Consider the following 27,470-nt stretch of genomic DNA (forward strand, 5'->3'; position numbering starts at 1 on the left):
TAACATTGAGACTGGATGCACAGGTGATTGTTTCACGCAATCAATTCCCAACCTGTTGTTTCAGCACACCCCAACCCCCCTCTTGTGTGTTGGCTAGTGAGGCGCGTCCTAGCGAGACCATGGGTGTCACTGCGCGCATACTGGTTGCGCGCATACTGGTTCTTATCAGTGTGACGTGTCTGTTAAGGGGTCTATAGATCCTGAAATTGAATACTTGATTGTTCATACTTTATTAGCAGTTTGGAAAAAAAAGGGGGGGGAAAGCACAGGAAAGTACAGTTCAATAGAAAGTCGACTTACAACTAAGACGATTTTAAACCCAAGAAAGCCGGCTTGATGTTGAATTAAGATGCCCGCCCCTTATACATAAGTAAGCTTATAAAATAAATACTGCTGCTGTAATAAAGCAGGGATAATACTTTGGGGGTTAATAGATAGACTGATGAATGTGTAGCCTACAGAGAGAGAGAGAGAGCGCACACACACACACACACACACACACACACACACACACACACACACACACACACACACACACACACACACACACAACAGCAGTAGCCTATGAAGAACGCCTTGAACAAAGGCCATAAACACTGCCAGTGCAGTCAGAATAAAACAGCCAGTTACAAAGTGCCTAGACAGCAGAACATTTAATTGTTACATACATGTATCAATAACGTGAAACTGTGACACTGTGAAACTGACCACACCCCCAAGTTAAATGTTTTAACTGATAGGCCTGATGTAATTTGGTGACTTGCATATCAATAAGCCAAGGAACTACGCAAATGAACATTTATGGTCGTGGCTGCATTACATACGAGTGCTTCCAAACACGTTGGAGTTTGGAAGCACTCGTTTTCAATAACAGCAACGTCCTGCCTCCTGCAGTCATTATGTGCAATTTAGAAAATTGGTGCGAGTTAAAATAACAGAAACTTCTATATTAACTAATTTAGCTGGGGACCCCCTGGAACCCCCTCAAGGACCCCCACTTTGTTGAACCACTGTCATACTTGACATGGTTAGGCTTAGCTATAGGCCTATAGTCATTCCCCGGCCTTTGATGACCCCGGAGCAGCCGGGTGACCGTGCCGAGCAACGCGCTCTGCAGAAGAAGAGGAGCAAGCGCGGCGGGCGTTGGAAGGGAAGTCGACCTCCTGCTGCTGACACCATCTCTGCTCCCTGACTCCCTGGCCACCACAACTTCCTCTTACGCAATGACTTGCTAAGCAAACTCTACTTTTTGCTCACATGACCAAATTGCCATGGCAACAGCTGAAATGTTTTAACTCAGGGGTCTGCAACGTTTTCAGGCCAAGGACCCCCTAGCTGAGAGAGAGATGAAGCAGGGACCCCCTACTATACATTGTTTCAGATTAAACTTTTTTTGTTTACTTTGTCTGCTCTTTTTCTCCCCTCTACACCTATACCTCTTTGCCAAAAATAGCCGATCTACAAGCTCTCTCGCGAGGCGTTGAGAGCTTGTAGATCTGCTATTTTCGGCTAATGTTCCCCTCAGAAAAGGAATTCTAGGGTTCAAGTGGTTAATGTAAAAAAAAAACTAAATCCTATCACACAAAGATTTGGCAGACCCCCTGTAGTAGCTCTAAGGACCCCCTAGGGGTCCCGGACCCCCTGTTGAAGACCCCTGTTTTAACTGTTAGGAAGAAAACCCCATAATAGGTTTGTCTACTGAAAGGTTTTAACCATTAGGGAAGCAATCCCATATTAGGTGTGTCTGTTGTAACCAACATTGTATAAAATATAACAGAAATGTATTTGATGACTGATATAATGTAAGACCCATCTTTAAAATAACCATTCATTACTTAAAAGTGAATATCTCTGTATGATTCCATGCACTGACCACAACCCCCAAAGCAGGGGGGTCTGGGTGGGTCGTCCCCCCAGAAACGTTTTAACATGTAATTTACTGTGTTCTGGTGAATTTTGGGAGTTTGATACCAAATCAAGGAGAAATGACAATCAAGGAGTCCTCAAGGAGATGTGGTTGAAATCAAGGAGACTCGTGCAGAATCCAGGAGGGTTGGCGGCCCTGACTTCTGTAGAGGCTCCAATGTCAATCATCAATTAAGACTTGGGACATACATGGTTTCAGCTATAGAGTACAGAAGTCCTGACGTCACTCGTTCATCCCCTGGTTCGTAAAGTAATTTCTCTATGGAGAATAACATTGGGTCATCTTAGAATCGTCTCATATAAGAATTGTGGTCCAAAAATAAACAAACTGTCTCGGCGATATTGTCAGGGAGGTGGCTCTGTATCGTTTATGATAGTCAGGCGAAAGGGCCTCTCTGTGTGGAGTTTGCATGTTCTCCCCGTGTTCCCTAGGGTAAAACATGCAGTAATCCTGGTCACTATACTGCCTCCCCCTGGCCAGCCGGGGCGCCTGATGGAGGGGAAAGGAACTGGTTGGAATAATATTAACGTGTTCCTTCCACGCGCTACGTCCAACCAGGGAAATTCTCCCCTGTCAGGTGACAAGAAGGTCAGTTGGCTCTCATGCATTGAAGGAGGCATGAGCTCGGCCCTGGCCTCCCTAGGTTGGCAGAGGGAAGGTAGTGCCCAGGATTACATAGACAATTGGCACTGGGTGTAAAAAATCTGGTTACAAAATCGTGGGATAAACATTTAGTTAAAAAAAAATGATAGTCAGTCACTTATATTTGATACAGTCTGTTTCTGTCGAAAATGTAACTAATTCGGCGGAAGTAACATTATCGTTTTCTCACCGTCAGTTGATGCTTCATATCCATAAGAGTCGAACCGCCGGGGTCATTTGTTTATTTTTGGAACACAGTTCTTATTTGACGCGATATTAAAGACGTCTATGGGGATTAAATTACAGACTTCGGTGCTCCATTGTTTTTGACCATGATGTATTGTATACAGTGAGGAGCATGATTACCTGGAAACTAGATGGAGAGATTAAGTTTAAAACCTACCATCTCACTTTCAAAGTAAAGACAACAATGTGCTCATCTAGCAAACATTGTGAACACAGAGTGAGAGACATGCATGGTCTGCTGCAGGAGACTGAAAATAAAAATGTCATTCACACACACACACACACACACACACACACACACACACACTCACTCACTCACTCACAGCGGTGGAAGAAGTACTCGGATATTTTACTGAAGTAAAAGTAGCAATATCACAATATAAAAATACTCTGTTACAAGCTCTGTTACAAGTGAAAGGCCTGTGTTCAAAATGTTACTTGAGTAAAAGTACAAAAGTATTGGCATCAAAATATACTTAAAGTACCAAAAGTAAAAATACAAAAATGTTTGAAAATGGCAGATGTACAAGCTCAAAACGCGTTGCGACGCGACGCGTTGTGAGCTTGTAGATCGGCTATTTTCAAATAGCCGAGGTATAAAATGGGGCTAAAGTGGTTAGAGTTTATTTTGTAATGTAATAATTTATATCTGCAAAGTAACTAGTAACTAAAGTTTTTAAATAATTGTAGTGGAGTAAAAGTACAATATTTGCCTCTGAGATGTAGTGGAGTAGAAGTACAAGTACAGACAATTGGAAATAGTCCAGTAAAGTAAAAGTACCTCAAAATTTTACTTCAGCACAGTACTTGAGTAAATGTACTTGGTTACTTTACATCACTGCACATGTCTACGTTCTTTTGTTCACACAAAAAGCCCCACAAAGTGAGAAAGGCTGCAGCAAACTTCAACATGGAACAATGCTGCCCTCTAGTGGTTTGATGGATTGATATTGAATACTTTATTAGTAAGATATACAGTAAAGAGTGAAGACATTAAAGCTAAAATGATAACACAAAAAAAAGTCCTGGGACTTGTTTCTATCGTGGTCTTATGTATTCAATTAACATAGCACATAGGATAATATCAATATGGTTAACCCATTCAATCCAGGAACGCATACTGTGCCATCTTTAGAGTTTCTTTTTTGCTATAATCATTATTTTATACTTTTGGCTATTCAAAAATAGCAGATCTACAAGCTCATAGCGCGGCACCGAGTGTCGCACTATGAGCTTGCATATCTGCTATTTTTTTTTTTTTAATCTTTGAATGTATATGTTTTTTAAAGCGAACATTTTTAACTCAAATCTTTGCTACTGGGGGATTCTACAAATGCATTTTACATCTTAACAGTTTAAAAAAGAAAAAAAACGTATGTTGCTATATCAGTGGTTCTCAAACTTTTTTCATTTCAAGGACCCCCCAAGATGACATGTATTTGGCCGTGGACCCTTGTAGCTTGTAGATCTGCTATTTTTGAAAAGCCAAAGAAATCAAAAAATGACACACAGTTCCCGGTGTTCATGGATTAACATATAGCATATACTATAGGATGTGGTTAACATATTTACAAAGTGGCTATAAGTGGGAGGATCCTGGCGATAAGTGGGAGGATCCTGGCTATAAGTGGGAGGATCCTGGGAGAATGTGAGGCATCTTCACAACTGCTTCTTCTCCATGAGTTTCTTCCAGGCTGGCATGATGTGCTCATAGATTGTCTCTATCTGCAACACACAGTACAGTACAGTGTGTGTATAGTTTAAGTAAAAGACCTGCATCCAAAATTTAAATACTAAATAATGTAGAAAAACTACATGTATTGGCATCATGTCCTACGACCTACGGTGAAGTATAATTAAAACAAAAAACCTTTTCTTTATTTACATTTTTATCCCACGATTTTGTAACCCAATTTTTCACCCAGTGCCAATTGCCTAAGCTTGTAATCTTGGGGGAGGCAGTATAGAGACCAGGATTACTGCATGTTTTTTGCGAGGGTACCTACCCTAGGGAACACGGGGAGAACATGCAAACTCCACACCGAGAGGCCCTTTCGCAGTCTTTTTACTGACCTGCTGGGACTTCTTCACTCCGTATCGGAAGAGTGTGGCCTGGTGTTCGCTGTTGTGGAACAGGACGTCGAAGGTGACCTCTCTGCCCAGCAGGTCATCTATGGTCCCCTTCACCACGCCATGGAAGTCCCTGGCAGAGAAGGAGTCGTCCAGCATGTTGTTCACCTGCAGCAAAGTCACGAAGTAGAGTTTTGTGGGAAAATGGACATTATTACTGTCAGGGGTGAGCAACTTTGACGATGGAGAGGGCCACTATATTTCCACACTCACTCCAGAGGGCCACATTGCATATACAGTCGGGTCATGTCACACAAAAGTAGCAAAAATAGCAGATCTACTTAAAGGGCAAGACCACTTTGTTAGAGGTTTGGGTTGTGTAGTTACCTTGCCATTATGTAACTCCAAAGGTGGACAAGAAATCAAAAATAATTGCTCCATTGATTAGAAATTGAAAATTCAAAATATGCTCCTAATTGACTTACATTGTACGCTGAAACAGCTCTCAAAGTTACTCTTTTAGCACATAAACGGACGCAAACAAAGTTGATTCAGAGAATATAGAACATCACCAAACCTAGTACTGTTTGTTTTTTTAATAAAAATGTTATCTTCCTGTTGATTTTGCTATTTTTATGTAGAAGAAAACCCGGACTGGATCCGTGGATCCGGATCCGGATCTTCAAATAGTAAAATCAACAGGAAGTTGACATTTTTATTAAAAAAACAAACAGTACTGGGTTTGGTGATGTCCTATATTCTCTGAATCAGCTCTGTTTGCGTCCGTTTACGTGCTAAAAGAGTGACTTTGAGAGCTGTTTCACCGTACAATGTAAGTCAATGAGGAGCATATTTAGAATTATCAATTTCTAATCAATGGAGCAATTATTTTTGTATCTTGTCCACCTTTGGAGTTACACCATGGCAAGGTAACTACACAACCCAGACCTCTACCAAAGTGGTCTTGCCCTTTAAGCTCAAAACGCGTCGCAGAGCGACACGTTTTAAGCTTGTAGATCTGCTATTTTTTGCTATTAATGAATTGCAATTGAGATTTTTTTTGTTCTCTTTTTTAATTGGAATCCTGAAAAGTAACATTTTAATTTCATTTCAAATGCATTTAGTTGTACTTATGTCAACTTTATGAACTTAAATACAAATACATTGGACATAAAAAAGGCAATAGAATTGTAATACTAGTCATTAAGCTACTACTAATATATACTGAAGTAATTCAAGCGGGTCATGTTTGCATGTTTGGAATTGGAACAGCTGAAATCAATAATATATCAGTTTTCCGATATTAACCTGCGGGCCGCATTAAGTGAAGGTGGGGGCCGCATGTGGCCCCCGGGCCGCCAGTTGCCCATGTATGCTGTAGACGGTAACAGGAAGAGTGGGCACTAAGAAAAGTGGGCACCTCCATGTAAAATTGACAATGTTTTCCCAACATGTTGAAAAATGTAATATTTGGAAAATGGTCTTCAGTAATGTAAACTATACATGATTAGAACATGCTTGAACATTCGCCAATTAAGGCCTAATATTTCTACAATTGCGACAAACTGCTACACTTTGTTGTTAATTCAAATATTAAGGGCATAAACAAGAAGTAGAAGGATACATTTAGGTCTGATAATGATGTACCGTGCATATTCACATCATGCATACTTTACATTACTTCAGACCATTTTTCAAATATTTTATATTTGAACATTTTGTACATTTTAGATCAAGGTGCCCACTCTTCCTTATAGTGCCCACTCTTCTTATATCCCTGTAGACCAGCAATTCTCAAACGTTTTAATTTCAGGACCCCCCCCATGACTCTGAGAGTGTACAAATGGAACCAAATGGACCCGTAAAGGGTCCATTTGGTTCACTACCACTACATCTCAGAGGCAAATATTGTACTTTTACTCCACTACAATTATTTGAAAACTTTAGTTACTAGTTACTTTGCAGATATAAATTATTACATAAAATAAAATATACATTAACCACTTTAGCCCTATATTATACATAGGCTATTTGAAAATAGCTGAACTACAAGCTTGCGGTGCGTTGTGAGCTTGTAGATCTGCTATTTTCAAATATTTTAGTACTTTTACTTTTGGTACTTTAAGTACATTTTGATACCAATACTTTTGTACTTTTACTCAAACAAATTTTTAATTCCGGACTTTTACTTGTAACTTCTACATTGCAGTATTGATACTTTTACTTAAGTAAAACATTTGAGTACACAGTACCACTGTGTGTGTGTGTGTGCAGCATCTCTTACCTTGTATTTCGTTCCCACCACCTCCACAGGGTCCAGCTTGACCTCCGACCGCAAAGCTCTGCCAAAGAGTAGGAGTTTGGACTCCGAGTCTGACGCACGCACACACACACACACACACACACACACACACACACACACACACACACACACACACACACACACACACACACACACACACACACACACACACACACACACACACACACACACACACACACACACACACACACACACACACACACACACACACGTTGTTAGGGTGATTAACAGTTTTTTGGAAAAGAAAAAAAAACAAGATTTTTCAAAAATAGCAGATCTACAAGCTCAGAGCCTGTATATCTGCTATTTTTGAATATCCAAAGAAATCTAAAGTGACACAGATGCGTTCCAGGTCTCAATGGGTTAAATGACTTAACACTCTCCCCTCCATCAAACACTACTGTAAAAAACTCTAAATCCTCATTTATACTTAGTTGGTCTTAGTTATGACCGCATTGCTCACTGAAATGAACTGACTCATAACTTAAACCCAGTATACGCTGACCCAGGACCAGTGGTGTAAAGTAACTAAGTACATGTACTCAAGTACTGTACTTAAGTACAATTTTTAGGTACTTTTACTTTAATGGAGTATTTCCAAATGTTCAATACTTTTACTTCTACTCCACTACATCTCAGAGGCAAATATTGTACTTTTACTCCACTACAATGATTTGAAAACTTTAGTTACTAGTTACACTTTGCAGAAATAAATTATTACATTATAAAAAAAAACATACATTTACCACTTTAGCCCTATTTTATACCTAGGCTATTTGAAAATAGCAGATCTACAAGCTCAAGATCTGGCTCAAAATGGGTGAAGTGGCCCTTTAAAAATCTGTTGTTTACAGCGAGCGACACGGTCACATCAAAGTATGAGCTAGTGGAGCTGTACACAGTTTTTGTCGCATTCCTAAGCCAATAATTATCATCATCCAATTATTGGCTTAGGAATGCGACAAAAACTAAAAAACGTCCATGAATTCAAGACTTCATGGGTGGTGCGTAATTGATAGAAAATAAGTCATGTTTTGGGTGAACTACTCTTTGAACTCTCAGAGTTAAATGAACACTCGACGATTTTACAGTGTATACTTTATAACATTGGTTCTCAAAGTGGGGTCCTTGACATGAAAAAGTTTGAGAACCACTGCTTTAATAAGTCATATAAGCAGGCCTTCGCCCCCATACCTCTGCAGGTCAGGTGTGCCACGTAATGGACCCCGTCCCTCTCTCCGTAGTACACTCCAAAATGGGAGAAGTACTTGTTTCGGGGATACTCCAAGATGTCCCCCGGGAACATCTTAGGACGGGAACTTTTCTATGCGGAGAGAACACACAACAACATAAATACTAGTCTCCTTATATGCACCCATCCTTGTGCTGCTTATAAAGCACTTCGAAATGAATTCCATGTATTAAACATACCTAACAAGTGCAATTTATAATTATATTGCTATATTCTATGTATTACATTCCATGAATGTTTCCATGAAAAATTATAACAATAGCAATAGTACAAATAATATTCTGCACTTGACAATATTATTTATGATGAATGACAGTACACAAGTGTTCATTTATCCATTCCAAAGTGTACAAATGGAATGCATTTGTAGGCTGCACTCTCGGAGTTAAATTGACTGTGTAAGTAGTTAAGACCTGAGGCGATTCTTAAAAATGTTTTCTAAATCCTAACAGTTTTTTGAAAAAGAAACAAAAACAAATGTTTTCACGATTTTTCAAAAATAACAGATCTACAAGCTAGCGCTACAAGCTATGAGCGCTACAAGCGCTATGAGCTTGTATATCTGCTATTTTTTCATAGCCAAAGAAATCTAGAGTGACACAGATGCGTTCCAGGTCTTAATGGGTTTTGCAGCAGCTGAAGTAGTATATGAGATATTGATCACAATTAAGTACATAATAAATGCAGATTGACTTTTAAAACAAACTCACCTGACCCATGGATAGTAACGTTCAGTTATGATTTAATCTGACTCTGTAGACTTCAAGGCTGCATGCACATGCACACCACACACATGGGACTTTATCCAATTTACATATGGGTGTGTAGAGATGATAATAATAATACGGTTGCACACACAGTCGTCATGGCAGACCGACTTTGGGTTCTGCCTTTTACACTCAATTCAAGTTTGCTTTGAATCTCCTTTAATTAAAAAAAAATCTATCTTTGAGAGTTTACTAGAGTTTATAAAATGACTGATAGAAAAGATGCCCACCACTCGACGCAGAGCGTCAGTGTCTTAAGAGACAGATTGATAGTTGAGATATGTAAATCCTCTAAAATTACCTCTATTCAATTAAAAACCGGGTCTCTATTAATGACCGGGGGCGTTGTTGAAACAAGCGATTAAAAGCCTCTGTTCTAATACAAGCCTCTTTTTGTACAATACAATAATAATATAATATGCCTTTTTTCGAAAAATAGAAATATAGGCCTCTCTCTATGCCTCCTTTCAATAAAAACCTGGTACCCGCTACAGTTGAAACAAATAAAAGCCATTATATACTGTATACACATTATTATTGTACTATATTATATTATCATATACTATCTTACACTATTATATCTGCTACTATTGTTATTGTTACTACTTGTATCTCTCTCTGTCTCTCCTCTGTCTCTCCCTCTTCTTTCCCCCCGACACGGTCGAGGCAGAAGGCCCCCACCCTAGAGCCTAGGGTCTGCCTGACGTTTCTTCCAGTTAAGGGGGAGTTTGTCATTGACACTGTCGCAATATTGCTTGCTCAGGGTGGGACTGTCGGGTCTCTGCTCTACATGTAAAGTGCCTTGAGACCACTTGTTGTGATTTAACACTTTAATAAAATTGAATTGAAAAAAAGACTCCTTATAAGCGCTACAGTTGTCTTGAAAAGTTTTCAACACAAGCAATCTTACTTGCTAGAGTAATATTTAAGTCAAGTAACAGTACTTCTACTAGAGCAGGATATTCTAAAACAGTGTATTCTTAAACCTTTTCATGTCAAGGACCCCCCCCCCCCCCCATCTAAAAATATTTCGTGCCAGGGACCCCCATACGCGATTTGTGTTGTTAAAATGTTCCAAAAGTATTCCCAAACGTTCTGATTTTTTCAAGATGGTTCTGAAATATATATAGTGTTAAAATGTTTAAGTGATTTTAATGCCATGCTATGCGCGCATGGCATTAAAGACGATAAAACTAAAAGACAAGCTTGTGAGCTTGTAGATCTGCTATTTTCAGACACCCGAGCGCAACCAAACATAAAATGACTTGTCTTTTAGTTCTACTGAATCTCTTCTCCACTAGTCCCTCACTAACATTTTAGTCTAGTTTTTATTTGTTGGCAAATTTGTCAGTACATTTAGCCTTAGTTTTAGTCATCATAGCTTAAGTTTTTATTTCGTTTTTATTTTGTTTTCATCAGTGAATAAAGGTAGTCGGCGAACATTTTTCGTCATGGTTTTAGTCGACGAAATCAACACTGGGGAGACGTCACTGAACGTATGAGCTATAGATCTAAAATTGGTGCGGGAGTTTCTTTGAGTGTGAGGGGTTCTTTCTTCTCGCTGCCACCCACCTGGGTGGGTAATAAAATGATGGGGTTTCCTAAAAACAGAAAGAGGAAGTTGATATGGGGTTGTGTGGAGGCCGGGGTGCGGTCTGGTGGCCCTTTGATGCCCTTCTGGTGAAACATGTGCACGAATGCGCATCTCAGAGAAACATGGGGGGAAAATATAATAAGTGCGCAAATGGTAATGTATGTAATTAATGTATTTGTGCAAAATGAACCTGCTATACTTGACATGGTTAGGCTTAGCCTATAGTCATTCCCCGGCCTTTGATGACCCCGGAGCAGCCGGGTGACCGTGCCGAGCAACGCGCTCTGCAGAAGAAGAGGAGCAAGCGCGGCGGGCGTTGGAAGGGAAGTCGACCTCCTGCTGCTGACACCATCTCTGCTCCCTGACTCCCTGGCCACCACAACTTCCTCTTACGCAATGACTTGCTAAGCAAACTCTACTTTTTACTCACATGACCAAATTGCCATGGCAACAGCTGAAATGTTTTTAACTCAGGGGTCTTCAACGTTTTCAGGCCAAGGACCCCCTAGCTGAGAGAGAGATGAAGCAGGGACCCCCTACTATACATTGTTTCAGATTAAACTTTTTTTGTTTACTTTGTCTGCTCTTTTTCTCCCCTCTACACCTATACCTCTTTGCCAAAAATAGCCGATCTACAAGCTCTCTCGCGAGGCGTTGTGAGCTTGTAGATCTGCTATTTTCGGCTAATGTTCCCCTCAGAAAAGGAATTCTAGGGTTCAAGTGGTTAATGTAAAAAAAAAACTAAATCCTATCACACAAAGATTTGGCAGACCCCCTGTAGTAGCTCTAAGGACCCCCTAGGGGTCCCGGACCCCCTGTTGAAGACCCCTGTTTTAACTGTTAGGAAGAAAACCCCATAATAGGTTTGTCTACTGAAAGGTTTTAACCATTAGGGAAGCAATCCCATATTAGGTGTGTCTGTTGTAACCAACATTGTATAAAATATAACAGAAATGTATTTGATGACTGATATAATGTAAGACCCATCTTTAAAATAACCATTCATTACTTAAAAGTGAATATCTCTGTATGATTCCATGCACTGACCACAACCCCCAAAGCAGGGGGGTCTGGGTGGGTCGTCCCCCCAGAAACGTTTTAACATGTAATTTCCTGTGTTCTGGTGAATTTTGGGAGTTTGATACCAAATCAAGGAGAAATGACAATCAAGGAGTCCTCAAGGAGATGTGGTTGAAATCAAGGAGACTCGTGCAGAATCCAGGAGGGTTGGCGGCCCTGACTTCCGTAGAGGCTCCAATGGCAATCATCAATTAAGACTTGGGACATATATGGTTTCAGCTATAGAGTACAGAAGTCCTGACGTCACTCGTCCATCCCCTGGTTCCTAAAGTAACTTCTCTATGGAGAATAACATTGGGTCATCTTAGAATCGTCTCATATAAGAATTGTGGTCCAAAAATAAACAAACTGTCTCGGCGATATTGTCAGGGAGGTGGCTCTGTATCGTTTATGATAGTCAGGCGAAAGGGCCTCTCTGTGTGGAGTTTGCATGTTCTCCCCGTGTTCCCTAGGGTAGGTACCCTCACAAAAACATGCAGTAATCCTGGTCACTATACTGCCTCCCCCTGGCCAGCCGGGGCGCCTGATGGAGGGGAAAGGAACTGGTTGGAATAATATTAACGTGTTCCTTCCACGCGCTACGTCCAACCAGGGAAACTCTCCCCTGTCAGGCTCTCATGCATTGAAGGAGGCATGAGCTCGGCCCTGGCCTCCCTAGGTTGGCAGAGGGAAGGTAGTGCCCAGGATTACATAGACAATTGGCACTGGGTGTAAAAAATCGGGTTACAAAATCGTGGGATAAAAATTTAGTTAACAAAAGAATGATAGTCAGTCACTTATATTTGATACAGTCTGTTTCTGGCGAAAATTTAACTAATTCGGCGGAAGTAACATTATCGTTTTCTCACCGTCAGTTGATGCTTCATATCCATAAGAGTGGAACCGCCGGGGTCATTTGTTTATTTTTGGAACACAGTTCTTATTTGACGCGATATTAAAGACGTCTATGGGGATTCAGAACGGGGGGTGGAAAACTGCAAACCAGGTAGTATGTGTAAATTACAGACTTTGGTGCTCTATTGTTTTTGAACATGATGTATTGTATACAGTGAGGAGCATGATTACCTGGAAACTAGATGGAGAGATTAAGTTTAAAACCTACCATCTCACTTTCAAAGTAAAGACAACAATGTGCTCATCTAGCAAACATTGTGAACACAGAGTGAGAGACATGCATGGTCTGCTGCAGGAGACTGAAAATAAAAATGTCATTCATTCACACACACACACACACACACACACACACACACACACACACACACACACTCACTCACTCACTCACTCACTCACAGCGGTGGAAGAAGTACTCGGATATTTTACTGAAGTAAAAGTAGCAATATCACAATATAAAAATACTCTGTTACAAGCTCTGTTACAAGTGAAAGGCCTGTGTTCAAAATGTTACTTGAGTAAAAGTACAAAAGTATTGGCATCAAAATATACTTAAAGTACCAAAAGTAAAAATACAAAAATGTTTGAAAATGGCAGATGTACAAGCTCAAAACGCGTTGCGACGCGACGCGTTGTGAGCTTGTAGATCGGCTATTTTCAAATAGCCGAGGTATAAAATGGGGCTAAAGTGGTTTATTTTGTAATGTAATAATTTATATCTGCAAAGTAACTAGTAACTTAAGTTTTTAAATAATTGTAGTGGAGTAAAAGTACAATATTTGCCTCTGAGGTGTAGTGGAGTAGAAGTAAAAGTACAGACAATTGGAAATAGTCCAGTAAAGTAAAAGTACCTCAAAATTGTACTTCAGCACAGTACTTGAGTAAATGTACTTGGTTACTTTACATCACTGCACATGTCTACATTCTTTTGTTCTCACAAAAAGCCCCACAAAGTGAGAAAGGCTGCAGCAAACTTCAACATGGAACAATGCTGCCCTCTAGTGGTTTGATGGATTGATATTGAATACTTTATTAGTAAGAAATGTAAACAGCACGTGGTACAGTAAAGAGTAAAGACATTAAAGCTAAAATGATAACACCATATACTATTGTAGTCTTATGTATTCAATTAACATAGCAGGATAATATGGTTAACCCATTCAATCCGGGAACGCATACTGTGCCATCTTTAGAGTTTATTTTTTGCTATAATCATTATTTTATACTTTGGGCTATTCAAAAATAGCAGATCTACAAGCTCGTAGATCTGCAATTTTTTTGAAAATCTTTGAATGTATATGTTTTTTAAAGCTAACATTTTTAACTCAAATCTTTGCTACTGGAGGATTCTACAAATGTCTTCTACATCTTAACAGTTAAAAAAGAAAAAAAAAAACGTATGTTGCTATATCAGTGGTTCTCAAACTTTTTTCATGTCAAGGACCCCCAAAATGACATGTATTTGGCCGTGGACCCCGATCTCAAAATATGTTGTTCCAGGGACCCCCCCAGAAGCAAAGATTTGAATTAAAAATGTATATATATATATAAAAATATATATATATATTCAAAGATTTGCACACATTTTCACGATTTTTCAAAAATAGCAGATCTACAAGCTCCTAGCGCTATGAGCTTGTAGATCTGCTATTTTTTTGAAAAGCCAAAGAAATCTAAAAATGACACACAGTTCCCGGTCTTCATGGATTAACATAGAGCATGTAGGATGTGGTTAACATATTTACAAAGTGGCTATAAGTGGGAGGATCCTGGCTATAAGTGGGAGGATCCTGGGAGAATGTGAGGCATCTTCACAACTGCTTCTTCTCCATGAGTTTCTTCCAGGCTGGCATGATGTGCTCATAGATTGTCTCTATCTGCAACACACAGTACAGTACAGTGTGTGTATAGTTTAAGTAAAAGACCTGCATCCAAAATTTTAATACTAAATAATGTAGAAAAACTACATGTATTGGCATCATGTCCTACGACCTACGGTGAAGTATATATATATTTTTTAAACTTTTTTCTTTATTTACATTTTAATCCCATGATTTTGTAACCCAATTTTTGAGTGCCAATTGCCTAAGCTTGTAATCTTGGGCACTACTCTCCCTCTGCCAGCCTGGGGAGAGCCCCGAACTGAGCTCATGCCTCCTTCAACACATGAGGAGTGAGCAGGCCGTTGCTTATCACCTGACAGGGGGGGGTTTCCCCCGGTAGGACGTAGAGCGTGGAAGGAACACGTTATTCCAACCAGTTCCTTTCCCCTCCATCAGGCGCCCCGGCTGACCAGGGGGAGGCAGTATAGAGACCAGGATTACTGCATGTTTTTTTGTGAGGGTACCTACCCTAGGGAACATGGGGAGAACATGCTAACTCCACACAGAGAGGCCCTTTCGCAGTCTTTTTACTGACCTGCTGGGACTTCTTGACTCCGTATCGGAAGAGTGTGGCCTGGTGTTCGCTGTTGTGGAACAGGACGTCGAAGGTGACCTCTCTGCCCAGCAGGTCATCTATGGTCCCCTTCACCACGCCATGGAAGTCCCTGGCAGAGAAGGAGTCGTCCAGCATGTTGTTCACCTGCAGCAAGTCACGAAATACAGTTTTGTGGGAAAATGGACATTATTACTGTCAGGGGTGAGCAACTTTGATGATGGAGAGGGCCACTATATTTCCACACTCACTCCAGAGGGCCACATTGCATATACAGTCGGGCCATGTCACACAAAAGTAGCAAAAATAGCAGATCTACTTAAGCTCAAAACGCGTCGCAGAGCGACACGTTTTAAGCTTGTAGATCTGCTATTTTTTGCTATTTTGGAATTGCAATTGAGATTTTTTTTGTGCTATTTTTGAATTGGAATCCTGAAAAGAAACATTTTAATTTAATTTCAAATGCATTTAGTTGTACTTATGTCAACTTTATGAACTTATGAATACATTGGACATAAAAAAGGCAATAGAATTGTAATACTAGTCATTAAGCTACTACTAATATAGACTGAAGTAATTAAAGCGGGTCATGTTTGCATGTTTGGAATTGGAACAGCTGAAATCAATAATATATCAGTTTTCCGATATTAACCTGCGGGCCGCATTAAGTGAAGGTGGGGGCCGCATGTGGCCCCCGGGCCGCCAGTTGCCCATGTATGCTGTAGACAGTAACAGGAAGAGTGGGCACTAAGAAAAGTGGGCACCTCCATGTAAAATTGACAATGTTTTCCCAACATGTTGAAAAATGTAATATTTGGAAAATGGTCTTCAGTAATGTAAACTATACATGATTAGAACATGCTTGAACATTCGCCAATTAAGGCCTAATATTTCTACAATTGCGACAAACTGCTACACTTTGTTGTTAATTAAAAAAATGTGGGCATAAACAAGAAGTTGAAGGATACATTTAGGTCTGATAATGATGTACCGTGCATATTCACATCATGCATACTTTACATTACTTCAGACCATTTTTCAAATATTTTATATTTGAACATTTTGGACAAAATTTTAGATCAAGGTGCCCACTCTTCCTTATAGTGCCCACTCTTCTTGTATCCCTGTAGATTCTCTACAATTCTCAAACGTTTTCATTTCAGGACCCCCCCCCATGACTCTGAGAGTGTACAAATGGAACCAAATGGACCCGTAAAGGGTCCATTTGGTTCACTACCACTACATCTCAGAGGCAAATATTTTACTTTTACTCCACTACAATTATTAGAAAACTTTATTTACTGGTTACTTTGCAGATATAAATTATTACATAATATAAAATGTACATTAACCACTTTAGCCCTATATTATACATAGGCTATTTTAAAATAGCTGAACTACAAGCTTGCAACGCGTTGTGAGGTTGTAGATCTGCTATTTTCAAACATTTTAGTACTTTTACTTTTGGTACTTTAAGTACATTTTGATACCAATAATTTTGTACTTTTAACTCAAACAAAATTTTAATTCCGGACTTTTACTTGTAACTTCTACATTGCAGTATTGATACTTTTACTTAAGTAAAACATTTGAGTACACAGTACCACTGTGTGTGTGTGTGCAGCATCTCTTACCTTGTATTTCGTTCCCACCACCTCCACAGGGTCCAGCTTGACCTCCGACCGCAAAGCTCTGCCAAAGAGTAGGAGTTTGGACTCCGAGTCTGACACGCACGCACGCACGCACGCACGCACGCACACACGCACACACGCACACACACACACACACACACACACACACACACACACACACACACACACACACACACACACACACACACACACACACACACACACACACACACACACACACACACACACACACACACACACACACACACACACACACACACACACAGTTAGGGTGATAAACAGTTTTTTGAAAAGAAAAAAAAATCAAGATTTTCCAAAAATAGCAGATCTACAAGCTCAGAGCCTGTATATCTGCTATTTTTGAATAGCCAAAGAAATCTAAAGTGACACAGATGCGTTCCAGGTCTCAATGGGTTAAATGACTTAACACTCTCCCCTCCATCAAACACTACTGTAAAAAAACTCTAAATCCTCATTTATACTTAGTTGGTCTTAGTTATGACCGCATTGCTCACTGAAATGAACTGACTCATAACTTAAACCCAGTATACGCTGACCCAGGACCAGTGGTGTAAAGTAACTAAGTACATGTACTCAAGTACTGTACTTAAGTACAATATTTAGGTACTTTTACTTTAATGGAGTATTTCCAAATGTTCAATACTTTTACTTCTACTCCACTACATCTCAGAGGCAAATATTGTACTTTTACTCCACTAAAATGATTTGAAAACTTTAGTTACTAGTTACACTTTGCAGAAATAAATTATTACATTATAAAAAAAACATACATTTACCACTTTAGCCCTATTTTATACCTAGGCTATTTGAAAATAGCAGATCTACAAGCTCAAGATCTGGCTCAAAATGGGTGAAGTGGCCCTTTAAAAATCTGTTGTTTACAGCGAGCGACACGGTCACATCAAAGTATGAGCTAGTGGAGCTGTACACAGTTTTTGTCGCATTCCTAAGCCAATAATTATTATCATCCAATTATTGGCTTAGGAATGCGACAAAAACTAAAACATGTCCATGAATTCAAGACTTCATGGGTGGTGCGTAACTGATAGAAAATAAGTCATGTTTTGGGTGAACTACTCTTTGAACTCTCAGAGTTACAGATCCATTTGGCTCCAGTTGTACCCTCTCAGAGTTAAATTTTACAGTGCATACTTTATAACATTGGTTCTCAAAGTGGGGTCCTTGACATGAAAAAGTTTGAGAACCACTGCTTTAATAAGTCATATAAGCAGGCCTTCGCCCCCATACCTCTGCAGGTCAGGTGTGCCACGTAATGGACCCCGTCCCTCTCTCCGTAGTACACTCCAAAATGGGAGAAGTACTTGTTTCGGGGATACTCCAAGATGTCCCCCGGGAACATCTTAGGACGGGAACTTTTCTATGCGGAGAGAACACACAACAACAACAACATAAATACTAGTCTCCTTACATAATGCACCCGTCCTTGTGCTGCTTATAAAGCACTTCGAAATGAATTCCATGTATTAAACATACCTAACAAGTGCAATTTATAATTATATCGCTATATTCTATGTATTACATTCCATGAATGTTTCCATGAAAAATTATAACAATAGCAATAGTACAAATAATATTCTGCACTTGACAATATTATTTATGATGAATGACAGTACACAAGTGTTCATTTATCCATTCTAAAGTGTACAAATGGAATGCATTTGTAGGCTGCACTCTCTGAGTTAAATTGACTGTAAGTAGTTAAGACCTGAGGCGATTCTTAAAAATGTTTTCTAAATCCTAACAGTTTTTTTGAAAAAGAAACAAAAAAAAAATGTTTTCACGATTTTTCAAAAATAACAGATCTACACGCTCATGCCGCGCTATGAGCTTGTATATCTGCTATTTTTGAATAGCCAAAGAAATCTAGAGTGACACAGATGCGTTCCAGGTCTTAATGGGTTTTGCAGCAGCTGAAGTAGTATATGAGATATTGATCACAATTAAGTACATAATAAATGCAGATTGACTTTTAAAACCAAACTCACCTGACCCATGGATAGTAACGTTCAGTTATGATTTACTCTGACTCTGTAGACTTCAAGGCTGCATGCACATGCACACCACACACATGGGACTTTATCAAATTTACATATGGGTGTGTAGAGATGATAATAATAATACGGTTGCACACACAGTCGTCACGGCAGACCGACTTTGGGTTCTGCCTTTTACACTCAATTCAAGTTTGCTTTGAATCTCCTTTAATTAAAAAAAATCCATCTTTGAGAGTTTACTAGAGTTTATAAAATGACTGATAGAAAAGATGCCCACCACTCGACGCAGAGCGTCAGTGTCTTAGAGACGGATTGATAGTTGAGATATGTAAATCCTCTAAAATGACCTCTATTCAATTCAAAACCGGGTCTCTATTAATGACCGGGGGCGTTGTTGAAACAAGCGATTAAAAGCCTCTGTTCTAATACAAGCCTCTTTTTGTACAATACAATAATAATATAATACATGCCTTTTTTCGAAAAATAGAAATATAGGCCTCTCTCTTATATACCTCCTTTCAATAAAAACCTGGTACCCGTTACAGTTGAAACAAATAAAAGCCACTATACTGTATACACATTATTGTATGTATGTATATTATTATTATTAATATATTATACTATCATATACTATCTTACACTATTATATCTGCTACTATTGTTATTGTTACTACTTGTATCTCTCTCTGTCTCTCCTCTCCCTCTTCTTTCCCCCCGACACGGTCGAGGCAGAAGGCCCCCACCCTAGAGCCTAGGGTCTGCCTGACGTTTCTTCCAGTTAAGGGGGAGTTTGTCATTGACACTGTCGCAAAATTGCTTGCTCAGGGTGGGACTGTCGGGTCTCTGCTCTACATGTAAAGTGCCTTGAGACCACTTGTTGTGATTTAACACTTTAATAAAATTGAATTGAAAAAAATACTCCTTATAAGCGCTACAGTTGTCTTGAAAAGTTTTCAACACAAGCAATCTTACTTGCTAGAGTAATATTTAAGTCAAGTAACAGTACTTCTACTAGAGCAGGATATTCTAAAACAGTGTATTCTTAAACCTTTTCATGTCAAGGACCCCCCCCCCCCCATCTAAAAATATTTTGTGCCAGGGACCCCCATACGCGATTTGTGTTGTTAAAATGTTCCAAAAGTATTCCCAAACGTTCTGATTTTTTCAAGATGGTTCTGAAATATATATAGTGTTAAAATGTTTAAGTGATTTTAATGCCATGCTATGCGCGCATGGCATTAAAGACGATAGAACTAAAAGACAAGCTCACAACGCGTCGCAGCGCGACGCGTTGTGAGCTTGTAGATCTGCTATTTTCAGAGCGCAACACCCGAGCGCAACCAAACATAAAATGACTTGTCTTTTAGTTCTACTGAATCTCTTCTCCACTAGTCCCTCACTAACATTTTAGTCTAGTTTTTATTTGTTGACAAATTTGTCAGTACATTTAGCCTTAGTTTTAGTCATCATAGCTTAAGTTTTTATTTCGTTTTTATTTTGTTTTCATCAGTGAATAAAGGTAGTCGGCGAACATTTTTCGTCATGGTTTTAGTCGACGAAATCAACACTGGGGAGACGTCACTGAACGTATGAGCTATAGATCTAAAATTGGTGCGGGAGTTTCTTTGAGTGTGAGGGGTTCTTTCTTCTCGCTGCCACCCACCTGGGTGGGTAATAAAATGATGGGGTTTCCTAAAAACAGAAAGAGGAAGTTGATATGGGGTTGTGTGGAGGCCGGGGTGCGGTCTGGTGGCCCTTTGATGCCCTTCTGGTGAAACATGTGCACGAATGCGCATCTCAGAGAAACATGGGGGGAAAATATAATAAGTGCGCAAGTTTCGATCGCCTTCTAAAATGTGACCTCTGATGAAATCAGCCAGATGACCTCTATACAGTGGTGTAAAGTACATTTACTCAAGTACTGTACTTAAGTACAATTTTGAGGTATTTGTACTTTACTTGAGTATTTCCAATTTCCAATACTTTTACTTCTACTCCATTACATCTCAGAGGCAAACGTTGTATTTTTACTCCACTACAATTATTTGAAAGCTTTAGTTACTAGTTACTTTTCAGGTATAAATTATGACATTATAAAAGATACATTAACCACTTCAGCCCTATTTTATACATGGGCTATTTGAAAATAGCAGATCTACAAGCTCACAACGTGTCGCATCGCGACGCGTTGTGAGCTTGTAGATCGTCTATTTTCAAACATTTAGTACTTTTACTTTTGGTACTTTAAGTACATTTTGATGCCAATACTTTTGCACTTTTACTCAAGTACATTTTGAATTCTGGACTTTTACTTGTAACAGAGTAATTCTATATTGCAGTATTGGTACTTTTACTTAAGTAAAGAATTTGAGTACTTTTTCCACCACTGCGCTCTATATAGAACCAATTTTGCGATACGAGTAATAGAAGAGGTAGATTTGTATCAATTTCTAATGATGGCAATGTGTTTTGTATTTGAGCTGTTCAGTCATATTATAAAAAATCACACCCTGTGTGAAGTGGGCGGTGTCTTGCTAGCTAATCACAATACTGAATGGAGTCAACCAATCATGTACAAGAAATAAATACATTTATTGAAACACTCTTTATGATGGAAGAAACCATAACTTAAAAAAAATGTTATGTTTTTTTTTAAGTTATGGTTTCTTATATAGGGCTATGCACATGTGTCATGTGACACTGGCCAATCACATTCCTGAATAGACTGTGATTGGCCAATCACGGTGCAGGGTTAGGCGGGGTCCATTTTTGGCCAATCACAGCGCAGGATTTGTTGTACAAATATCCAAACCTCACTTATAGGGGCGGTTTCACCGCCCAAAAAAACAAGAGATGTACTGACACAATTTTTCCCCTTCCCATGACCGATTCCGAAACCGATAACTTGCACATTGGTCGATACTGACTGATCAGATACCAGTGTGTAAAAAAAAATAAGGACAGTGGGGTCCAGGGACACTCAGGGTTCCTTGAGGGGGTTTCAAATGGACCCTATACAGGTTTGTAACTCTGAGAGTGTGCAAATGGAACCAAATGTATTTAAGGCACCTCAGCTGCCGAACCGTCTCCCAGTTTCAGTCCATGAAACTGGGAGCTTGTACATCGGCTATTTTCAAATGGCCGAAATGTATATAGGCCTGAAGAGGTTAACGTAGGTTTTGTCACTGATGATACGTCCCAGGAGCATCCATGTGATGTTTTCCTTATAGTTAGTGATTCTATTTATTAGTGGCTCATAGGAATGAGACCACGTGACAACCAGGAATAGTTTGGTGACCACCGGAGAGACGGGCGACAGCCGGAATGTAGACGGCATCCCGGGAGCAGTATGGGTTAGCGCCCCAGCCTGTGTCTTCCGTGAGAAAGAAGCCCAACAAACCCACGGTGAGGCCTTTAGGAGGGCCATTCAAGCAAGCCGCAAGTGGAGCCTGCAGTACCACCACGGCCCACAGAACCATCACGCCAGAAGGAAATGTTTGGATCGGGGTGGTGCAGCGGATCTGGTGCAGCGCTCAGGTCCTGGACCTGGTGAGACGAAGGAGGAGCCCGGCCAGGAGACAACCCACAGAGCCTAGTGAGTCCCTCCACGTGCCAGAGCCCCCCCCCCCACCCCGAGTCCCGGCAGAGTAGTTCCGGAGAAGCGGACTGAGTGGCCCTGTCTTTCCCTATAGGGCTGACCGTGGGTAGCTACTGGGACATAAGTCGGAGCCTGATCAACCCCGGCTGGGTCACCTGGGCGAGGGTGTATGTTGTTGCGTGACCCGAAACACCCGTTGACCCTAGGCTACAACACTGATGATACGTCCCAGGTGCATCCATGTGATGTTTTCCTTATTGTAATAATAATCAAAATGTACAAAGTAAAGTTTTCAAAGAAATGTAGTGGAGTAAAAGTACAATATTTGGATCCGAGATGTAGTGGAGTATTGGAAATTGTAAATACTCAAGTAAAGTACAAAAAGTACAGTACTTAAGTAAATGTACTTAGTTACTTTCCACCACTGTAACTGAGTATTGTTTTTTTTTGTGTTTTGGAATTAACTCAAACACAAGAGGGGCCTCGATTCAAAAGTCATTTTTATTACAGCTATTAATCAAGGCACATGTGAACATGTAGGTTACAGACACAAAGGCTGACACCACATGTGATGTAATCTCTCATTCGTAGTCAGTGGAAACTATCCTTTTGTACGTTTCTGAGAGTCCATCAACAATAGGCTGTGTGTACATCCATCAGTTTCATAATTATGTATCACCAAGCTCCTTCTGTAAATACTGTACGTGTACTGCATTCGATAAAACAGATGGAACTGACTCGCTTGCAGTGGTGGAAAGTAACTTAGTACAATACTGTACTTAAGTACAATTTTGAGTATTTACAATTTCCAATACTTTTCTTCTACTCCACTACATCTCGGAGGCAAATATTGAACTTTTACTCCACTACAATATTTGAAAACGTAGTTACTGGTTACTTTTCAGGTATAAAGTATATTATGGAACATACATTAACCACTTTAGCCCTATTTTATACAAAGGCTATTTGAAAATAGCTGAATCTACAAGCTCACAACGCGTCGCATCGCGACACGTTGTGAGCTTGTAGATCGTCTATTTTCAAATGTTTTAGTGCTTTTACTTTTGGTACTTAAAGTAAATTTTTATACCACTGCTTTTGTACTTTTACTCAAGTAAATTTTGAATTCTGGACTTTTACTTGTAACAGAGTATCTATATTGCAGTATTGGTGCTTTTACTTAAGTAAATCATTTGAGTACTTTTTCAAATTGTGATCATGGTTGGGACAAATACCCACTACAGGGGCAGACACTGAGGGTCTCAGAGGCACTTGCCCGTCGGGCAAGTACAGGTCATGTTCTACTTGCCCCAAAGGTCATGCCCACTTGCCCCGAAAAGTGAATTGTCCATTATAAAATGATACGTAAAATTTGGAATTAAATCCCAATTTAACTCATTCAAACAGGTAACGCATCATGTGTCATTTTAGATTTCTTTGGGCTATTCAAAGAATAGCAGATATACAAGCTCATAGCGTGTATAAAGCGTTTTTTTTTTACTCAAATCTTTGCTTCTGGGGGGTCCCTGGAACAACACATTTTGAGATGGGGGTCCGCACTCGAATACATATCATTTTGGGGGCCCTTGACATATTTTTTTTTGTTGAGAATAACTGATTAATAGCAACATACGTTTTTTTCCCCCACAAGCTTTAAAAAAATATATATATATTCAAAGTTTTGCACACATTTTCATGATAACAAATAAATAAATAGAAGATCTACCATTTAAAACTTAAAATGACACAGATGTGTTCCTGGTCTTAATGGGCTAAGCCCTATTATGCTCCGTCGCACATCAAATGGCGGAAATGGCCGATCTGAGCTTGTAGATCTGCTATTTACGCTAAAACTTCTAAAACTGTGAACATGCCCAAAATAGGGACGCCATGGTTGAAAGTGGTGAAACCAGAGAAGGGGAAGTACTGTAACAAGTGAAATCAACCACTGACATGTTTGACTCATAGAGTGAGAAACCCGCAAAGCAAATGAAAGCAAATTCTGATTTAGACTTAGTCTTTTGAATAACACACACCACATAGTTTTAGTCCCATTTTAGTCTTCTGAAATTGTTAAAGACCTGAGGCGATTCATTTCCTGCCAGAATTATTTCAGATTTTTTGCTGTAGACTGCCAGAGATTTTTCAATTAAAAAACAAAAGTACTCAGGAGCCGAGATACAGAATTTTTAAGTTTTAAGTTAACAAGGAAGTGGATGGGAGTCTAAATCTTCGATAAATCATATCTCCTTGATCTTTGGGTCAAAAAACAAGAAAAAAAAGGCAGATCTGCGTCTTTGGCAGCCAATGTGTTAACAAAAATCGTAATCCTAACAGTTTTTGGAAAAAAATCTAACTTTTCTTTTCATGATTTTTCAAAAATAGCAGATCTACAAGCTCATAGCGCGGCACTCTATGAGCTTGTATATCTGCTATTTTTTAATAGCCAAAGAAATCTAAAGTGACACAGATGCGTTCCAGGTCTTAATGGGTTAATCTGAGTCTAGTCTTAGTCGACTAAATATCAAAACCTTAGTCTTTTAGTCTTATAGACAAAACAATTAACACCGTCTGGAACGCATTGAAACCATGTCAAACATTCTCAAGAACCAGACTCGTACAATTGTTTTGTTTTACTTAAGTAAAAGTATCAATTCTGCAATGCAGAAATACTCTGTTACAAGTAAAAGTCCGGAATTCAAAATGTACTTGAGTATAAGTACATAAGTACTGGTATCAAAATGTACATAAAGTACCAAAAGTAGAAAGTACTCATTATGCTCAAAAGTATTAATTATGCAGCATGTCCAATTACAAGTTTTCAAATATATAAAAATATTTTGAAAATAGCCGATCTACAAGCTCACAATGCATCACATCGCGACGCGTTGTGAGCTTGTAGATCGGCTATTTTCAAATGGCCGAAATGTATATAGGGCTGAAGTGGTTAATGTATGTTTTGTAACGATAATCAAAATCTACAAAGTAACTAAAGTTTTCAAATAAATGTAGTGGAGTAAAAGTACAATAATTGGATCCGAGATGTAGTGGAGTAGAAGTAAAAGTATTGGAAATATACTCCAGAAAAGCACAAATACCTCCATCCCATGTCTGGGGGGGCCCCTGTTTAGTGGTTCTGTTTAGTGGTTCTCAACCTGTGGGGGGGGCAGCATTCATCTGTGGAACCGAGAAAATATAATGCCTCAACTCTTACAAATCCAAGTGATTGTCAGGGTGAGGGGTCTCCACTAGTTCAAGTATGATTATTGTGGGGGGGTCGCGGCCTGAAAAAGGTCAAGAATGACAGGTTTAGAATACATTCTTCATTCTAGCCATCTAAGCAGGGCCTCATTTAGAGCCCAGGACACCAGGTGAACATTCATTCACTATTGGCAGTAGGACAAAAAAGTTAAAAAAAAAAACACAAGGAGTCAGGAACCACTATGTTTAACCCATTAAGACCTGAGACGCATCTGTGTCATTTGAGCTAAAAAAAAAAGCATTATTTTACACTTTGGGCTATTCAAAAATAGCAGATCTACAAGCTCATAGCGCGGCACCGAGTGCCGCGCTATGAGCTTGTAGATCTGCTATTTTTGAAAAATCGTTAAAATGTGTGCAAATCTTTGAATATATATATATTTTAAAGTGAACATTTGTAACTGTCAAATGTCTCAACAAATGTCTTAATTCTTCTGGAAAACTATCGTTTCTATATCAGTGGTATATCAGTGGTATATATATCAAATAATATATATATTTGAAGATGTGCACACAATTTCACAATTTTTCAAAAATAGCAGATCTACAAGCTCGTGGCGCGGCACTACAAGCTTGTAGATCTGCTTTCTCTCCCACAAGTTCTGGAGAACTTGCAACAAACAGTGGGATTACCTTTGCAGCGTGTAGACTTGATTGGTTTCTTTATGCAGACGTTAAAATTTGTCGTGCAACCGAGCACATGCTCCATGTCCGTTACCGTCGTCGAAACTTGACCAACAAATCGCACCGCTGTGTTGGATATTAGCGATCTAATGAAGTCGCATGACCTTGTGTTGTGATTTGACAATACAATGTATGTACTCACTGCAGAGTGACATACTGTACGAAAACACACACACACACACACACACACACTAGACCTCAGTCTAAAACCCGGTTATAACTGAAAGTGATTTTTTTTTCTAAGATTAGCTGTTTTTTAAGTGTCTAAATATAGACGTCTATATTATAGATGTTATTTCAACAGCTACAATATAGACGGTCTATATATAGACGTTTAAAAAAAAACAGCTAATCAACGTCTAGGCTAAGAATAGACGTTGAAAAAACATTCACTTTTAGACCAGTTATAACCCGGTTTTAGCCTAGCAGTTAAGACATATTTCAGACGTCTAATAGCCCGAAAAATGCTCAGTGGGCACAGTACAGGCTCACTGTTATAACAGCTTCACAATTTGCGGCTCGATGTAAACACTGTATCCAGTTCTTACGGATAAACCGGTACGCAGATCAACCTTTTTTTTTACAAATACAGACAGTAGATCAGCTATTATACAGTTAACTCCTCAGTGTTGTCCATTTGTGGGAGAGTACACATGTATCATCAGCAACTACACAGTAAAATCCTCTGGGTTCATCTATTTCCAACTCTGAACGTGCACAAATGTCATTTGTCATTTTGTGCACTTTCATAGTTAACCCATTAAGACCTGAAGATGATTCTACAAAAGTATTCTAAATCCCAACAGTATTCTGAAAAACGTATGTTTCTATATCAGTGGTGCTCAAACTTTTTCATATCAAGGACCCCCAGAATGATATGTATTTGGCCACGGACCCCCATCTCAAAATATTTTGTTCCAGGGATCCCCCAGAAGCTCATTGTTCCAGGGACCCCCACAAGCTCATAGCGCGGCACCGAATGGCGCGCTATGAGCTTGTATATCTGCCATT

General features: G+C 39.5%; 3 protein-coding genes across 3 annotated transcripts in view; all 3 read right to left on the reverse strand.

The window, feature by feature from the left end:
* Window positions 1–4,069: 4,069 nt before the first annotated feature.
* On the reverse strand, window positions 4,070–9,201 carry LOC308080720 (phospholipase A and acyltransferase 2-like). The gene is made up of 5 exons (XM_080422673.1): window positions 9,171–9,201; window positions 8,403–8,532; window positions 7,170–7,258; window positions 4,889–5,053; window positions 4,070–4,540 (listed from the first exon to the last, which is right to left on the reverse strand). The coding sequence occupies exons 1-5, from the start codon at window positions 9,177–9,179 to the stop codon at window positions 4,475–4,477; spliced, it is 459 nt and encodes a 152-aa protein (XP_080278799.1). The 5' UTR covers window positions 9,180–9,201; the 3' UTR covers window positions 4,070–4,474.
* A 5,263-nt stretch (window positions 9,202–14,464) lies between these two features.
* LOC308080719 (phospholipase A and acyltransferase 2-like) lies at window positions 14,465–18,938 on the reverse strand. The gene is made up of 5 exons (XM_080422672.1): window positions 18,908–18,938; window positions 18,150–18,279; window positions 16,863–16,951; window positions 15,211–15,375; window positions 14,465–14,669 (listed from the first exon to the last, which is right to left on the reverse strand). The coding sequence occupies exons 1-5, from the start codon at window positions 18,914–18,916 to the stop codon at window positions 14,604–14,606; spliced, it is 459 nt and encodes a 152-aa protein (XP_080278798.1). The 5' UTR covers window positions 18,917–18,938; the 3' UTR covers window positions 14,465–14,603.
* Window positions 18,939–18,959: 21 nt separating this feature from the next.
* LOC308080473 (zinc finger protein 513-like) overlaps window positions 18,960–27,470 on the reverse strand; it is a gene marked incomplete at its 3' end in the record, with an annotated part of 31,386 nt that continues 22,875 nt past the window's right edge. Inside the window, exons 7-8 of the mRNA XM_080422370.1 lie at window positions 20,580–20,684; window positions 18,960–18,965 (exon numbers count right to left, since the gene is read on the reverse strand). Of these exons, the coding sequence (XP_080278496.1) occupies window positions 18,960–18,965; window positions 20,580–20,684 (111 nt within the window). The remainder of the gene's footprint in view (window positions 18,966–20,579; window positions 20,685–27,470) is intronic.

The sequence above is a fragment of the Gymnoscopelus braueri genome, assembly GCF_963280865.1.
Source record: "Gymnoscopelus braueri genome assembly, chromosome: 24".
Taxonomy (NCBI): domain Eukaryota; kingdom Metazoa; phylum Chordata; class Actinopteri; order Myctophiformes; family Myctophidae; genus Gymnoscopelus; species Gymnoscopelus braueri.

What these genes read in the sequence shown, in the direction of transcription:
- LOC308080720 (XM_080422673.1), bottom strand. An exon ending in GGCACACCTGACCTGCAGAG is followed by an intron (nt 7,259 to 8,402) that starts GTATGGGGGCGA and finishes TGCGTGCGTCAG; the next exon opens with ACTCGGAGTCCAAACTCCTA. An exon ending in TGGTGGGAACGAAATACAAG is followed by an intron (nt 5,054 to 7,169) that starts GTAAGAGATGCT and finishes ACTTTGCTGCAG; the next exon opens with GTGAACAACATGCTGGACGA.
- LOC308080719 (XM_080422672.1), bottom strand. An exon ending in TGGTGGGAACGAAATACAAG is followed by an intron (nt 15,376 to 16,862) that starts GTAAGAGATGCT and finishes GACTTGCTGCAG; the next exon opens with GTGAACAACATGCTGGACGA. An exon ending in GAGTCAAGAAGTCCCAGCAG is followed by an intron (nt 14,670 to 15,210) that starts GTCAGTAAAAAG and finishes TGTGTGTTGCAG; the next exon opens with ATAGAGACAATCTATGAGCA.